Raw genomic sequence first — 16,870 nt, 5'->3', positions numbered from 1 at the left:
TAAAATATTTACTTACTAGCAGCCTTTTAAAGAAAAATTTTGCCAACCCTGCTCTAAGGGGTCCAGAGGTAGCAAGCACAAAAAGAGAGCTATCAACTCTATGTTGAGGAAAAATAGACAGTGAATTAACTCTAAGGACTTAACATGAGGAGGCCTTTCCCCCTTTCTCCAGACTGAAATTCAGCCTCTTGGAAAAGCACATGACTATTACAGGAACATATAGGCTGCACATGGCAAAGAAACTTGCTAAATGCTAAGAGCCATAGCAGAGTAGGAATGATGCATGGCATTTTTGGTTGAAAGGTGACGCCAGCAAGCCATTGAGATGATAATGATTATGTTAAGATGTGCATTCAATTGGATATTAGACCCCTGCCATCTGCCTTGGCCTGCTACTTTGGAGCTCTCACAGGACTCCCGGAGAGTTCCCATTGGTTGGGGAAGTGTGGTAGGAGGGATTTCCGGAGGAGGGATTTCCGGTTGGTGTGGTGTGGCCCGGGAGAAGGCCGCGTGGGAGGTGTGCGCGGAGTTTTGGAAATAAAGTTTGTTCCTGCTTGAGTGGCTCGTGATTTTGTGCCCAGCCAGACTGCGGCAGCTAAAGAACTTTAGCCAGAACTGTCAGATAGGGAGAACATGGTCTGATACTGTCTTTGAGGACCTCTGGGCGTCCTCACTGAATTAAAAAAAGAAGAAAAAAAAAATGGGACTAGAACCCAGATGGGAAGTATCTCCCTGCTACTTTTGACTTGGAGTATCTATTCAGTGCCTTTTGTTTGCAAAACCTAGCAATATACTGGCCTGCAAAGAAATGTTTATATGAGTCTAATTCCAGTATCACAAAGTACAACAAAAGAAGGGTGGAGTTGGAAATAGACCAATACATTGATAAATGATGGAGAATAGTGTCGGAGAATGAATGGTATGAGCCTTTAAACTGGAATGGTTTTTGTATATAGGTGAAGTGAAAGGAAGTAGAAATATAAGTCAAGTAAGCAAGGGGGAGAGCTAAAAAACAGGTCCTAAGAACTGCAGAGTGATTGGATGTCTAAGAAAACAAGGTAGTTTTATTCAAGCTTAAAGGTAAAGGGAACATTTATGTTGGTTTATGGTAGCTAAGCCTCAAAAAAAGAAAATTTAAATTTTTAAGGTTTTTAAGGGATGGTATAATAGTGAGTTTCAGCCTTTTTAACAGTACTTGGCATAAATGTTTTATGAATTAATTTTATATATATGCATTGTTTTCACTTGTTGTTTTTTTTTTTTTTGGCTAGGATTGTTGGGAATTGAACTAGTTCTCATCTGTGCCAGGCAAGCACACTACCATTGGATTATATTCTCCCCAACTCTTAAAAAAAATTTTTAATAAGTTTTACAATTTATAATCAACATAATAATTATAAATATTTATGGGTTACAGTATGACATTTCAGTGCATGTGTAAAATATGTAATGATTAGGGCAATTGGGATATTCATCACCTTAAACATTTATCATTTCTTTGTGTTGGGAACATTCAGAATCCTCTCTACCACCTATTTTGAAATATACAATTAATTGTTGTCAACCATAATTATCCTATTATACTAGAGAACAATTAGAAGTTATTCTTTCTGTTCATCTATACGTCTGTAAGAATTTGTTTTTATACGTTTCTATGGCTTTTCTGACAAACTTTTATGGTGAAATCAAGTGTAATGGAATGGTACAGAAGAATTGTCTTCAAGAAAGTTTTTTTAATCTTGAAAAAACTTTGAAAGTCTTTGACTGTACATAGAAAGTTGACTCACTTCTAGCAGCTATTTCCCGATGTTATTAATATGTGACTGACTTCTTAGGAACTTACTTTTTGTTTGTTTGTGGGTGGTGGTGTGGTGGTGGTGGTTTTTTGTTGGATTTTGTTTTGTTTTGTTTTGGCAATGAGAATTTAACTCAGGAGCACTTTACCACTGAGCTATATTCCCTAACCCTGTTTTTTTTTTTTTTTTTAATTTTGGGACAGGATCTCACTATGCTGCTTAAGGTCTCATTAAGTTGCCGAGCCTGGCCTTGAACTTGCAGTCCTCCTGTCTCAGCCTCTCCAGCTGCTGGGATTACACACGTGCGCCATGCTCAAAAACGTAGTTTTTGATACCAGATTTTTGCAGGAAGGAAAGGAGTGTTGTTTTCAATGTGCATATTATGCCCATGTGAGAGTGAGAAGTAAAAGAAATCCAGCTGGACATGGTGGTTGCTGAGGTAGAAGGATTGCAAATTCAAGGCCAGCCTCAGTAACTTAGCCAGGCCCTAAACAACCTATTAAGATCCCATCTCAATATTTAAAAAAAAAAAAAAAAAAAAAAGAGCTGGTGATGTGGCTCTGTGGTAAAGTCTCTCTTGGTTCAGTCCTCAGTACCTCCCACCAAAATATAACTCGGAATTTTTCTAAGGATTTAGTAATTTATTACTAACTTATTGCCTTTAATTCTGATTCTAATATGAAATTTATAACATTTACATACAAATAATTTTGTCAAAGTGAAAAATTAAGCCAGCCTTGTTTTAGTTTTAGTCTCCTTCACAATAAACCATATAATTGAAAAGCCATCTGATTTCCTTTTTGTCACGAACAGTAGAGGATAGCTGTTTTTAGGCACATCTGAAATATCTAGTTTCTGACTTCATTTTTGAAATTGGTCCTTTAAGTTTTACATAGTTCTGTTTATTTTAACTTTTATAGAACCAGCACCGTGCCGTAGATCAAGTAATTAAAGCTGTTAGAAAAATATGCAGTGCTTTAGATGGTGTAGAGACTCCTGCCATAACGGAATCAGTAAAGAAGCTAAAGAGAGCAGTTAACCTTCCAAGGAGTAAAAGTGCTGATGTGAGTATTTTTATGTCTTTAAGTGTCACTTAAATTGGAATGCTTTTGTCTTCTAATGGACAAAATATTATATTTTTAACTTTGGCTTTTTTTTTTTTTTTAAGTTGGTCACTTCTTTGGTTAGATGGGGAATTCGTTGGTAAAGAGTATGGACTGCCTTAGAAGAGCTTTGTGAGAACTGACATTGAATAGGTGGATGCCAAACTATAAACCCTGTATGTGTAGAAGAAGACCTCTGGCATAAATGAATTGGTTAGGGATTTAAAGATAGATCCTGAATTGAGAGGATCTAGAGGGTAATCACTTCTCTCGATGGAAATATCCATGATTGTCAGTGGGGGATATTCTATATCAGACGTACTGCCTCTCTATTGAAAAGACCAAGAAACCTCTGAAGAAGGCCTGGTTTGCTTGAGAAGGTGTAGGTTATGAGCCCTTTCCTTATGTCATGTCAGCCTTTAGTAAGAGCTTTTCTTCACAGTATTTCCATGCTGATTTAGTGAAGTCTGTTCATAGATATGTTTATATCTTAGATTGAAAAGATGAGAGGAAGGGTGGGTGTTACAAGCCACTATAAATTTAAAGGAAGGGAAAGTTATGTCACTAGTGTGCTCCTCAATCTCTATAAGGTAAGTTTTTAGTCCACTCATTCTCACACAGATCCTATCCATATTGTATATAGAGATTTGGGCTTTTTTGGCAGGGAGGGGGCTTCTTTTTTGCTACTTTTTAGAACTTAAGAAAATACATACAAAATTACATGGGAAGTTATCAACAACCATGGTTTTTTTAAGCTGGGTGCTATCGCACATGCCTGTAATCTCAGTGACTCAGGAGACTAAGGCAGGAGGATTATAAGTTTGAGGTCAGCCTGGACAATTTAGTGAGCCCCTGTCTCAAAATTTAAAAAAAGGACTAATTGTGGCTCAGTGGTAGAATGCTCTCCTATCATGCATGAAGCACTGGGTTTGATCCTCAGCACCACATAAAAATAAAATAAAGGTATTGTGTCCACCTATAACTTTAAAAAAAAAAAAAAGGACTAAGATGAAGGTCAGTGGTAGAATGCAGTTGGGTTTAATCCCCAGTCTTGGGGGATAGGGGAAGAAAGGAAAAGAGGTTTTTGTTTTGTTTTGTTTTCACCAAGTGATAATAAATAGAAACCTAGATTTTTTCTTTAAGGATATTCTTATCATGCTCTTTTAGAGAAACTAATGAAAATAGAATGCTGTATTAATATACTTCACTTCTGGGTTTCAAATTAATTAATTTTGAGTTTCTCTGATTTTCTTGATATTAATATCACCTCTTTATTTGGTTGGGGTTTTCCTTTCTTGCATTCAGTTTTCATTATTTTATTAATTTTACAAACACTTTGGGAAGTTTCCCCTAGAAAAGGTTTCTTTGACATTTATTTATTTATTTATTATTTGGGGCGGGAGGAGGACACAGGGATTGAACTAAGGAGCACTCCACCACTAAACCACATCCCTAGCCCTATTTTGTTTTTATTTAGATATAGTGTCTCACTAAATTGCTAAGCACATTAGGCATGCGCCACCAAACCCAGCTGATATAACATTTAATTAAATGTATCAAAGATACAGGTAAACATTTTATATTACATCGTGGGCAATTTCTGACTAACTGATGTGTGTGTATGTAGGTGATTTCACTATCTGGAGGAGGAGATACTAGCAAGAGCTCAACGAGGGGTATGTTTTTAGATTCTTTACATTTTAGCAATAATTATTGCTTTTCCAGAGAATAATATTAACATTTTCTTTAAATCTAGGCTCACTGTATCCTGAAAATCCTGTTCAAGTAAGCATGGACCAATTAACTGCAGCAATTTATGATCTTCTCAGACTCCACACAAGTTCTGGTAGGAGTACTGCAGACAGTATTCACAATAGCAGGAGCATCAAGGAGGCATGGACCACAACAGAACAGCTCCAGTTTACTATATTTGCTGCACATGGAATTTCAAGTAACTGGGTATCAAAGTAAGTAACTATTTAAGAGAACATATGCACAGCTTTACCTAAAAGCTATCCTGTAAAATGTTAGTCACATCCATTATTTTGGTGTTTAAATGGATATTACAGCGATTACTATACCTTTGTGATTTTCATAAAAATTGCAGAGATGTTTGATGCTATTCCAGTAAAGAATAGTACTCCTTCTACATACAGAAAGGACAGGAAAATATATGTTGAAATTTACTAGAGCAAATACCATTTAGTTAGTTAGTTAATAAGATTGCTGTTTTTCCTTTAAAAAAAAACTAGGGTCATTTGAAACAGTTTAATGGGACTAAATTTTGCGATTTTTTTTTTTTCTCCTACTGTTTAGTATCTTACAATCTACTACTGATTGATAATCTTTGAAATCTACAAGAGCATGTTTCTTCTATTGAATTTTTAATATGGGTTTTCCTTTTTCAACTTTTTTATTTTGTCAATGCATTTAAGTCAGCAAATGTTTGCCAATTTTAATTTATTTGTAAATGACTAATATAAACTGAAAAGTTAGAAATGAATATTTTTAGTGAAATAGTTTTCACGGTAACTTAATGTTGTAGTTCAGTGCAGAGATATCAAACATAAATTTTGCTAAATTGAATTTTAGGTTAAAATAACACCACTAACACCACCAGCAATAATAATGATATAACTTGAAAGCTATTATTTTAATTCTTTTAATAAATATTTACTGAGTACTAGGTATGGGGAGAATTCTCAGTACTGCTTGCCTCCAACTTGCATTTATATGGCTATTACTGTCTTCTAAAGATATTAGTTTACTGCTCCATACACATTGTTACACACACGGGTTCATACATATACATGCACACTTATACACACTCATAAATTCAGAGACAAAATATGAACAAATACCCAGTAGAAGAAAATATAGAAAACAAGTGATAATTAAGATGGAAAGAAAGTTAATAAGATGCTGAAATAAAAAGGGAAAAATGTGGGGCTGGGGTTGTGGCTCAGAGGTAGAGTGCTCGCCTACCATGCGTGAGGCACCGGGTACAATCCTCAACACCACATAAAAATAAAGATATCGTGTCCACCTATAACTAAAAAATAAAAATTTTTTAAAAGGGGGGAAATATGGACTGGGGCTGTAGCTCAGTGGCAGAGCGCTTGCCTAGGATGTGTGAGGCACTGGGTTCAATTCTTAGCACCAAATAAAAATTATAAAAACAAGACAAAGGCATGCTTTTCATCTATGACTACAAAAAGACATTTTTTTAAAAAAAGGGAAAATAAAATGAAGTTAAAAGTAACCCATTAGTTTGTTAGCGAGGGGTATTGTATGGACCAATGAAATGAAATTTGGAATATATTCATAAGAGATTCATATTCATATGTGCATAGATTGTACATATGAATAGAGTGGTTAAATTGTAAACCTAGCAATAAATTAGAATATATATAGAATACAGTTGAGTCCAAGACTCTTGCCATACAGAATTGCCCTACTGTTTCTAACCAGTTTTGTCCTTGTGGTAGTTTGGGGCTGTCATTCCTATCTAATGAGAGACTATAACAGTATCTGTCCTATGGGTAGAAGCCTCCCTATACAGTAAAAAGATTGGCTCAATCAAGCCAGCCCCTGTACTATTATGTGCTTAGCTGATCCTATTTTAGTAGTTTAGCAAAAAGAAAATGGCACCTAGGGAAGATGTAATATTTATGCTCTCTCTAGAATTTGCCTGGAAATGAATAAGTACAATTATGCATTGTCATCTAACTAAAATCTAAAGCTAGTAGCATTAGTTATTTAGTTATGAACACAACACTTAAGTTCTTCAGCCAGTATCATTTATAGTACCTTGAGACTGTCACCTAGGAATATATGTTCTCCTCTGTACTCCTTTGGCCATCCCACTTCTGTGTGTTCATAAAATTTGCAATGATTAAATTCAGATAGATTTTTAAAAATTAAATGAATGGTGACCAGTTAATTTCAGATATTAGTCACTTTGGGGAAAGAACTGCTAATATGTTTGTATTACTTAGCTAATTCATGTTACTAAGTTAGAAATCAAATTAAATTTCTTTTCTCAGTTACGAAAAATACTACTTGATATGTTCCTTGTCACACAATGGAAAGGATCTTTTTAAACCTATTCAGTCTAAGAAGGTTGGCACTTACAAGAATTTCTTCTATCTTATTAAATGGGATGAACTGTAAGTAAAATTTTTGGCGTTTTAATTCTCTTACTGTACCCTGTTCTGTACTTTTTTCAATTTATACATCCTAATTTCAGTTTTACCATTTATACCGAAATTCATTAAATTCTTACTAATGTCTTAAGGTCTCTCCTAGACCTGATTCTATAGAACAAACTGAAATTTTCACAAAAAAATCTGAAATACTCATTTAACTACATTTTACTAAATTGCAGTAATATGCCATTTGTTCTTCCTAGACTTTATTGTTAAAGATATAAATTTATATATAACTCTAGAGAGTTGTTGTTTTGTAGCATTACTTACTTTAATATTTTTTTTTGTAATACTTCATAAAAATCTAGCACTATTATTAATAGATAATCAAAAGAGTAACCTAAAATTTGTGTACATGATGATACTTGGTAATGTTAACTAATTTATTTATTTATTCATTCATTCATTCTATGGTACTGGAATTTGAACCCAGGGCTTTGGCACTACCACTGAACTACATTCTCAGCCTTCTTTTGCTATTTTTTAAATTACAAAAATAATATATATCTGTGAAAGCAGACAAATAATACAGAAATGCAAATAGGATCAAAAGTAATGTTATCCTGTTTACAACACCTGATCTCAAGAGTTGACCCCTATTGACCTCATCTGTTCTTTCAGACTCTGAAGGAAAAATGCATTGGTAAACATACATACACATATATGTATGTATGTTTGCTTATATATGTTCATATTTACATCCCAAAACAAATACTCATAAACATTACTCTGGTTTGTCTTAAAGGAAATAAATAAAAATGACTACTATTATTTTGCCAGGAAATTGACACTGCAAATCTTAAGTATAATTGCTAACACATTTATGAAGGAAAAAAATGTTATATTTTGAAATTTATACTGTTGATGAAATTTGTTGAAGACTTTTAACAGTACAAGTTAACCAGACTTGTTACTAAGATACAGGTTACTCAGGATTAAAGATTATTTGATAAGTCAAATGAAATACCTAAAATTGTCAATCCATTAAAAGGTTAAACTTCACATTCAATCTAATCTGTTCTTTCTATTAATACATTTTCCCCCATAGAATCATTTTTCCCATCCAGATATCACAATTGCCATTAGAATCAGTTCTTCATCTTACTCTTTTTGGAATTTTAAATCAGAGCAGTGGAAGTTCCCCTGATTCTAATAAGCAGAGAAAGGGGCCAGAAGCTTTGGGCAGAGTTTCTTTACCTCTTTTTGACTTTAAGCGGTAAGTATTTCTGAATTTTGATGGTAAGTTACTATGGATACATGTACACATCAGTATTGGAGGACAGGATGAGGAACAATGACAAACATGAGCTAAAGAGCTCTCTCAGTTTTTTTCAATGTGATAAAAGAAGATCAGGTCAAAGACACAGATCAAGGGAAACCAGTTGTTCTGCTGTAGTCTGAACTGTCTGGATATGCAGAGGATTGTTTGCCATTCATTATTCTAGGAGAGGAGCAGCAGTCAATGACTCTCTGTCTTTATGTAAAAGTATTATATTATTGAGGTAATACCATGATTTTATCAGTTCCCTTGATACTATTAAAAGAATTCTGCTTTTCATCCCTTTCCTGCCCTCCTCCAGTTTCAGACACTCAAAAGGCACACATTATGCCCTATATTAATTCTGTTTGCCTGACTCATCTGTCTCTACTTTTAAGGGTCCCTCTTGTCTTTAATTTCCAAATATCTCATATGTATGCAAAAACCTATTATGGGTTTCTTTCTCCCTATGCCTAAGGGTTAAAGAATCTTTTAATATCCACAGTGGTCTATTCCATTGTCCAATATATAGGACACCTATAAAAACCTATAAGATTGTTAAATTTAAGTTTTTATTTGTGTCCTATGTGTAGGACAGTGGGACATAATGGATTAATAGATGAAGTGCAAAAGGAATAGTTCTTAGAATAGCAAGGTATCCTAAAGGGAAAAACAAACAACTGAGTAAGTTTGAGATATGTTACATATAGTATGTGGAAATGTTGTACAGCTTCATAATGCATGTAGGCATATTAAAGTATCCAAGTTCTATAGTCAAAAAGGCCTATTTATGCTTTATAACCATATGTTTAATCTAATAACAAATACTTCTATAACACTTAGGGTTGGTATTATCTGTGTGCTGTACAAATATCCTTATATTCTCCACAACAGCTCTGTGAAGGAGATATTGTTATTACCCCCTGTTCTAGAGAGGGAAACCAAAGTATGAGGCTAAGTGCCTTAGTGCTTACTTAATAAATGGTGGAATTGGGATTTGAGCCAGGCAGTCTGGATCCAAGGTCTATGTTTTTAAATGTTATCCTTTGTTTACATTCTCAAACTTATTTAATACCATAGCACTTTTTTGTTGTTCAACAATATATCTTTTGAAATACTGGGACAGTTTGGAAAATTATTTAATAATAGATCTATTTAAACTAAATCAAAAATTTAATATTAAGAATGAAAAATATCTGCTAATCTAGTTCTGCTTCCCTTTTCTTCCTCTTTTTAAATGAGAGAAACACTGTATGAATTTCCAGTAATCATTTTTGAAATTATGTTCAAAACACTGACTTCACAAATGTTCTTCTTGATATTTTCCCATGTACTTACGTGAACCATGCTTCTTCTAATTATTTTCCTCATATTTGAAGAGGCAGTATAAGATTTATTAACTACAAATTTTGACCCCTGACTCAATTCTGAACCATTAAAGGCTAGAGAAAAGCAGTTGAAGTGATTACGATTAGTAATGAGTATTCAGAACCCTTTTGTTAAATATAATCTATAACTTCTCTGAAATAGAACATACTGGGACTGGGGATATGGCTCCAGCGGTAGCGCTCTCGCCTGGCATGCGTGCAGCCCGGGTTCGATCCTCAACACCACATACAAACAAAGATGTTGTGTCTGCCGAAGACTAAATAATAAATATTTAAAAAAAAAAAGAAATAGAACATACTGATATGATATCATTGGCACTACAAAGGAGAGGAATTATGTCCTCAACTGTCTTTGATAAATTGTGTCAGAGTAGTTATGTGAGAAAGTTGAATGTGATTTCATCATTAACATTAATTTTTATATAAGCTAGTTTGAAAAACATTTCTGTTCTTGAAAGCACCGGGAGCCTTTGAGTACCATCACTGTCACTTTTGTTGTCTACTAATAAATGTTTTTTTTATATGAATGATGTAACCTTCTTTCATAATTTGAGAGATTATAAAGCGAAAGTCAGTTGACTTCTGTGATATTTTGAAATAGTTTGCATCCAACACTCATAAGGTAAATAGATGGCATTAAGCTCAAGACTGACAAGTAGTGCGGTCATTCTGGTAATATTAGGACTTCATACTCAAATTAAGAGGGAAGATGATTTTACATTAATATATACAGAGAAGCTAAGTATTAATGATCTAGTTCAGGTAGCATACTGTGATTAGTAACTCTGTTCTAGCAGTTCCTGTTAAAATTATTTCTGGTTAAGGTACAACCTTCATACAACTTGATGGAGTCACTGTCACAGAAACCAAATGACTCAAAGACCTTTTGAGTCAGCCTCTCTGAAAATGGCATATAAGGAGATTTAAGCATTTAACCTGCCTTCCTATTAGAGTTGTATCTCACTAAATAATTGATGTGAAAGTTTGGGGTTTTGGGGGGAAGGATACTAGGCATTGAACTCAGGGATACTTGACCACTGAGCCACATCCCCAGCACTATTTTGTATTTTATTTAGAGACAAGGTCTCACTGAGTTGCTTAGCTCCCTGCTTTTGCCTGAGACTGGCTTTGAACTTTATTTGAACTTGTAATCCTCCTGCCTTAGCCTCCCCAGCCTCTAGGATTACATAGGCATGTGCCACCACATGCAGCTGTGATAAAGTCTTCAGTAGAAAAGTTCTAGCTAATTGATGCAGAAATTTGAATATCAAAAGTTTTCAAACCTTGGGGCTGGGGTTGTGGCTCAACGGTAGAGTGCTTGCCTAGCACATGCAAGGCCCTGGGTTTGATCCTCAGCACCATATAAGAAATAAAATAAAGATATTGTGTCCATCTACAATTAAAAAATAAATATAAAAAAAAGTTTTCCAATCCTACTAAAATAATAGATTTAGACCAAGGTTTCTCAGTCTCAGCAGTATTGACATTTTGGGACAGATAATTCTTTGTTATAGGAGACTTCTGTGTATTATAGATGTTTAGCGGTATCCCTGGCTTCTACCCACTGACTTCTAGTAGTACCCCCAAGTTGACAACTACATATTTCTCCAGACATTGCCTCATGTCTGCTGGGAACATAGGCCCCCATAGAGAAGCATTGATCTAAGCAATGATCATCAATACCTTCTTAAAGCCATTTAGCTTTTCTGAAATTTTATAGTAGATGATTTAAATTGATAGCACTTGAACAAACTAATAAATCATAATGTTATAGAAAGAGAAAGAGGTAATCCCAATGATGTGTGCCTCTTTATTTGATGGAGTAGGCAGTAGTGTACAATACTACCTATGAGATACTGAGTATTCTTGCTGAAGACCTAAACCTGAATCACATCAAGCCACTAGATCTAATTACTACTTAACAGAAAATATAGGAAGTCATGTTAAAAGACACCAAAGGAATATAATCAGCAAAATTCATGAAATAGAAATTGCTATAGAAAAACAGACCTGTATTTTCAGCAAATAAATGACAGGGGTAAAAGTGTGCCAAATGCAAATAGTTTCATCTTTGAAAGCCATATAAGCTGTCACAAGTGCAATAGCCACTATAGACAATACATTAACAAACGGGCATGACTGTGTCTAATAAAATTTTATTTACAAAACTAGGTGGCAGGACTTTGCTGAACCTGAATTAAAAGATGCTTAAAAAGACATTTCAACTGGCACTGGGCATATAGCTCTATTGGTAGAGTGCTTGCCTTGTATGCACAAGGCCCTTGGGTTCAATCCCCAGCCCCACCAAAAAAAAAAAAAAAAAAAAAAAGATTTTAGCCAAATGCAAATGTTGTTGGACCTTGTTTGGATCCTGTTTCAAACAAACCAATGATAAAAAAAACAACAAAAAAAAGAAAATTCAGGGAAATTTGAAAACTGACTAGATATTTTATGATCATAAGTAATTTGTTAATTATTTTAAGAGAAATAATAGTATTATAACCACTTCAAAGGGAAACTTGATTGTTTAGACTTATGTAACAAAATTTATAGACCAAATAGTGCGATTAAGATTTGGCTTAGGCTGGGGATGTGGCTCAAGTGGTAACACGCTCGCCTGGCATTTGCAGGGTGCTGGGCTCGATCCTCAGCACCACATAAAATAAAAATAAAAGATGTTGTGTCCACCGAAAACTAAAAAATAGATATTTAAAAAATTCTCTCTCTCTCTCTCTCTCTGTCTCTCTCTCTTAAAAAAAAAAGATTTGGCTTAAAGTTGAAGTTGGGCACAGTGGTACATGCTTTTTTTAATCCCAGTGGCTTGGGAGGCTGAGGCAGGAGACTCGCAAGTTCAAAGCCAGCCTCAGCATAAATCAAAGGGGCTCAAGCAATTCAGTAAGACCCTGTCTCTAAATAAAATACAAAATAGTGCTGGCTGGGGATGTGGCAGTGTCCAAGTGCCCCCCTGAGTTCAATCCCGATAAAATAAATTAAGATTTGCTTTGAAATAGTCTAGTTGGGTGTATGGGTAATTTTTAGAAATGACAGCTTAAAATATATCAAACATTCAAAAGTTATTAATGTGGGCAAGAGAAAATAGTAAGACAGGAGTTCAGTTCTGAAAAGGATATTTTATGTTTAAATAAAATGAAGATTTGACAAAGCTCATAACTTCCTGCTTTTATTAATCTTATATTTTTCAAATATCTCTTCTATGTAAAGATAAATCAATATCTTTGACTAAGTGTTTTAATTTAAGTAGAACATAAATTTGTAGTCTAGGCCAAGGGTCCACGTGTTCAAGCCCATTGTTTGTTTTTGTAAATACAGTTTGTTAGAACCTAGCACACATATTCATTTATGTAGAATGTATAGTTATTTTGCATTATAATTGCCAGGTTGAGTCTTTGCAACAGAGATGAGTGGCCCACAAAGCCCAAAATATTTACTGACTGGCTCTTTTTTTTTTTAATATTTATTTTTTAGTTGTAGTTGGACACAATACCTTTATTTTATTTATTTATATGTGGTGCTGAGAATCAAACCCAGGGCCTTGCATATGCTAGTCGAGCGCTCTACCACTGAGCCACAACCCCAGCTCCTGACTGGCTCTTTACAGGAAAAGTTTGCTGACAAGGATAGAGATACAAATTCTCATCTCACATGATTGGTGCTTTAACACAAGAAATTATTCATTTTCTTGGCATATTCTAATGGTAAAAGCCATGAAGCAGTCCCCAGGTGGTAGTCCAAACCACCACCCTAAGATGTATTCCCTTACAGAAAATCTTGAAACACTATCATTTACCCCTTCCTATTTATAGAAGTTGTTTCGGAGACAGGTGATTCTGAATTTACCGTTCTTCTTGAGATAAATATTTTCATTCTCCCTCTTTGTTCCCACCCTATACTTTAATACATTTACTTAAATTCTCATTACAGTGTGGGAGTGACTCCTTCTGATATGTTCTTAAAGATGATATTTTTATTTAGTGAATGTTAGTGAATACTAACATTTCAGATTGATCATCATGTGTTGTGTCAGTTTTTTAAATGAAAATTATTCTTTTTATATTCATGAAGGTTTTTAACATGTGGAACCAAACTTCTCTATCTTTGGACTTCATCATCTACAAATTGTATTCCTGGAACAGTCCCTAAAAAAGGATATCTCATGGAAAGAATAGTGCTACAGGTAATGGTACTTCTTGATATGTGGAGAGGTTTAAATTTAAATTTCTTGAAAAAAATATATATATCTTTTATTTGGGCGTTATTAAAGAAGCCTAATTGACCGTTTTAATTTCAGAATCTATCTTCAATTTAAATGTAATGAAACCATTTTCAATTTCTGAGGATACAGTAAAACATGCATTGTATCTATTCCAAGAAATATATGTGTATTATTGAGAATTACCAACTATTGATAATCACTTTCAACAAAACCCCGAGAAACACCAATATAATCTCAGTGTAAATCCACCCTGATTGTTCAGGGGAAAAAAAAGTCCATTTTCGTAAAGACACGTTAATGTTCTATATTTTGATCAACTTCTGTTCAATTTTTAAGGTTGATTTTCCTTGTTCTACATTTGATATAATTTATACAACTCCTCAAGTTGACAGAAGCATTACACAGCAACACAACTTAGAAACACTGGAGAATGATATAAAAGGGAAACTTCTCAATATTCTTCACAGAGACTCATCACTTGGGTATGCGTCATTTATTCTGTTTGTAGCCTGGGTATCTCCTACAATGTAAAGCTCATGTTAAGAGCTTGTATTAAATGCCCTGATTTAGTTCATGATTTAGCAGTGCTCTTGTTTTGGAACACTTTCTATTTAACTTATTTTTTAAATTGTATTAAAAGCCTATATGGGGGCTGAGGGTGGGTGTAGCTTATTGGTAATGCACTTGCCTGTCATGATAAAGCCCTGGATTCAAGTCCCACAAAAAAAGAAAGACTGTGTGACTACATAAAAGTTAGATAATGTACAAGTCAAACTTCTTATTTGATCAAAAGGCAAACAGACTGGGAAATATATTAAATATCAATGAAATAATTTCCTGTAAGAACATGTTTATGGGGCTTGGTTGGTGGCTCAGCAGTAGAGCGCTTGCCTAGCATGTGTGAGGCCCTGGGTTCAATCCTCAGCACCACATAAAATAAATAAATAAATAAAATAAAGACATTTTGTTCAACTACAACTAAAAAATAAATATTAAAAAAAAAAAAAGAACATGTGGGATTCCACCTCTTCGGTCCCCTTCTTCCTCCAGGGAGAAGTCTTTTCTATTGTCCTTTAATAAAGCTTTTACTTACCACTCTACACTTGCCTCCGTGTGCTTCTCTGGTGTTATACTTCAGCATCGAGGAAGCAAGGACTCATCACCGGGTAAACAGTGGTAGCAGATTGGAGGTTCCCCACAGAGATCTACACCAAGGATTTTGTCAGCTATGTCCTGTAATGCCCAGTCCTGAACTCATGTTTTGTGGCTCTTTTACAACTTATTTTCATCTACAGAGGCACAGACCCACTTCACTCATTTTGTGCAATGAACTGACTTTTCTCTATCTTTGCAAACAATGTTTGGAAGAGCCAGTCTATTGGAGGGTCTTCCATATTATAAAATATGGTTCTCAGACCCTGTAGGACTTGAGGATAATTCGCTACTGTGTTACTACCATCTTCCCTGTGTCTTGAGTGCTCCATCAACTCAGAAGAGAAGTATTTGTGGTCACAAGCTAAGGAATACTAGAAACCATGAGATTTGAGAAAATGCAAGAAATAATTTTCTCTTAGCCATATTATCTATTTGTACATTCACAGTCACTCACACTTTGAAAATCTTGTGTTTAAATTATCCATAATTGTAAGAGATAATTTCTGGTTATTTCATTCCAATAAGTGTCTAATTCTATTTTTAGCCATATTAAAAAAATCAGAAATTACTGCTAATAAAATCTATATATTAAAAAAAAAAAAAAAAGAAGAACATGTTTATGTCAATAAGGTAAAGATCAATGACCTTTATAGTAAAGGAGGGAGAATATGAACAGTCAATTATTGGGGAAATAAATGCAGAGTGTTTTACATATTTGAAAAGATGTTCAATCTCTTAAAGAAAAGTAAATTAATACAACATACTCTTATACCCATCAGAGTGGTGAAAACTTAAAAGGCCTCATCACATAAAGTATTGATAAGGATATAAAAAAAGTGGGAGTTATTGGCAGAACTATAAAAAGCCACAACCCTTTTGGAGAGCAGTTTGGCAAAATCTATTAAAGTTACAATGTGGTATATTCTGTGACCCAGAATTGCCTCTTCTAGTAATGAATTGAAGAGAAAATTCTTATGTATTTGCTTATTAGAGATAAGAATGTTCATTTTATTATTTATTTGGATAAATGAAAAAGACTGGAAATGTCCGTCAATAGCAGTTAAATTATCCAGTGGAGAAATACAAATATTAATAATGAAGTCATAACTATATGTACTAATACATAAGATATCTTAAATGAAGACATAAAGGAAGAGAATAGTGAATATAGTTTGTTGCCATTAACATAAAGGAAAAGAAAACCTAAAAATATCCATATGTATCATGTATAGCTAAAAAGAAAAAATTTTAAAAAACAGATATTTTAATGCTAAAAAAACACAAAACACACATATGTATGTTTCTATATAAATAGATTTGTCTCTGGAAGCATACATAACCTTAAGTGGTTGCCTCTGGGAAGGGGGATTGGTAGGAGAGACTTCACTGCTCCTTTTGCAGTGTTTGAATTTTTTCAGTATTCCACATGAAATGAATACAATTTATATGTGGTGTATAAATGAGTTAGTAGTATAACAGTGAAATAATTTCATTCACATAAATATTTGTCAGTAAAGCGATTAGAATTTCTAAACTGAGTCCTTTTCATTTTGACTATTTCTCAATTCAACTGTATTAATTTTCTAAAATATTATGGTAGCTTTTTTTTTTTTTATGGGCAACAGGGGAGGGGTGGTGGTACTGTGGATAGAACTCAGGACACTCAACCACTGAGCCACATCCCCAGCCATATATATATATATATATATATATATATATATATTTTTT

The 16,870-nt window shown here is 34.1% G+C and overlaps 1 protein-coding gene across 3 annotated transcripts in view; it reads left to right on the top strand.

Annotated features, from left to right (window-relative positions):
- The window catches only part of Pik3c2a (phosphatidylinositol-4-phosphate 3-kinase catalytic subunit type 2 alpha), a 120,161-nt gene that overhangs the window by 67,900 nt on the left and 35,391 nt on the right, over positions 1-16,870 (top strand). For all 3 annotated transcript variants that reach the window (XM_015477670.2, XM_048788428.1, XM_048788429.1), the window contains 7 exons: positions 2,717-2,860; positions 4,527-4,575; positions 4,656-4,866; positions 6,946-7,068; positions 8,156-8,323; positions 13,837-13,948; positions 14,324-14,469. In XM_015477670.2, coding sequence (XP_015333156.1) covers positions 2,717-2,860; positions 4,527-4,575; positions 4,656-4,866; positions 6,946-7,068; positions 8,156-8,323; positions 13,837-13,948; positions 14,324-14,469 — 953 coding nt within the window. The remainder of the gene's footprint in view (positions 1-2,716; positions 2,861-4,526; positions 4,576-4,655; positions 4,867-6,945; positions 7,069-8,155; positions 8,324-13,836; positions 13,949-14,323; positions 14,470-16,870) is intronic.

The sequence above is a fragment of the Marmota marmota genome, unplaced genomic scaffold (genome assembly GCF_001458135.2).
Source record: "Marmota marmota marmota unplaced genomic scaffold, marMar, whole genome shotgun sequence".
In the NCBI taxonomy this organism is placed as follows: domain Eukaryota; kingdom Metazoa; phylum Chordata; class Mammalia; order Rodentia; family Sciuridae; genus Marmota; species Marmota marmota.
This window is presented reverse-complemented; position numbering and strand designations above follow the sequence as displayed.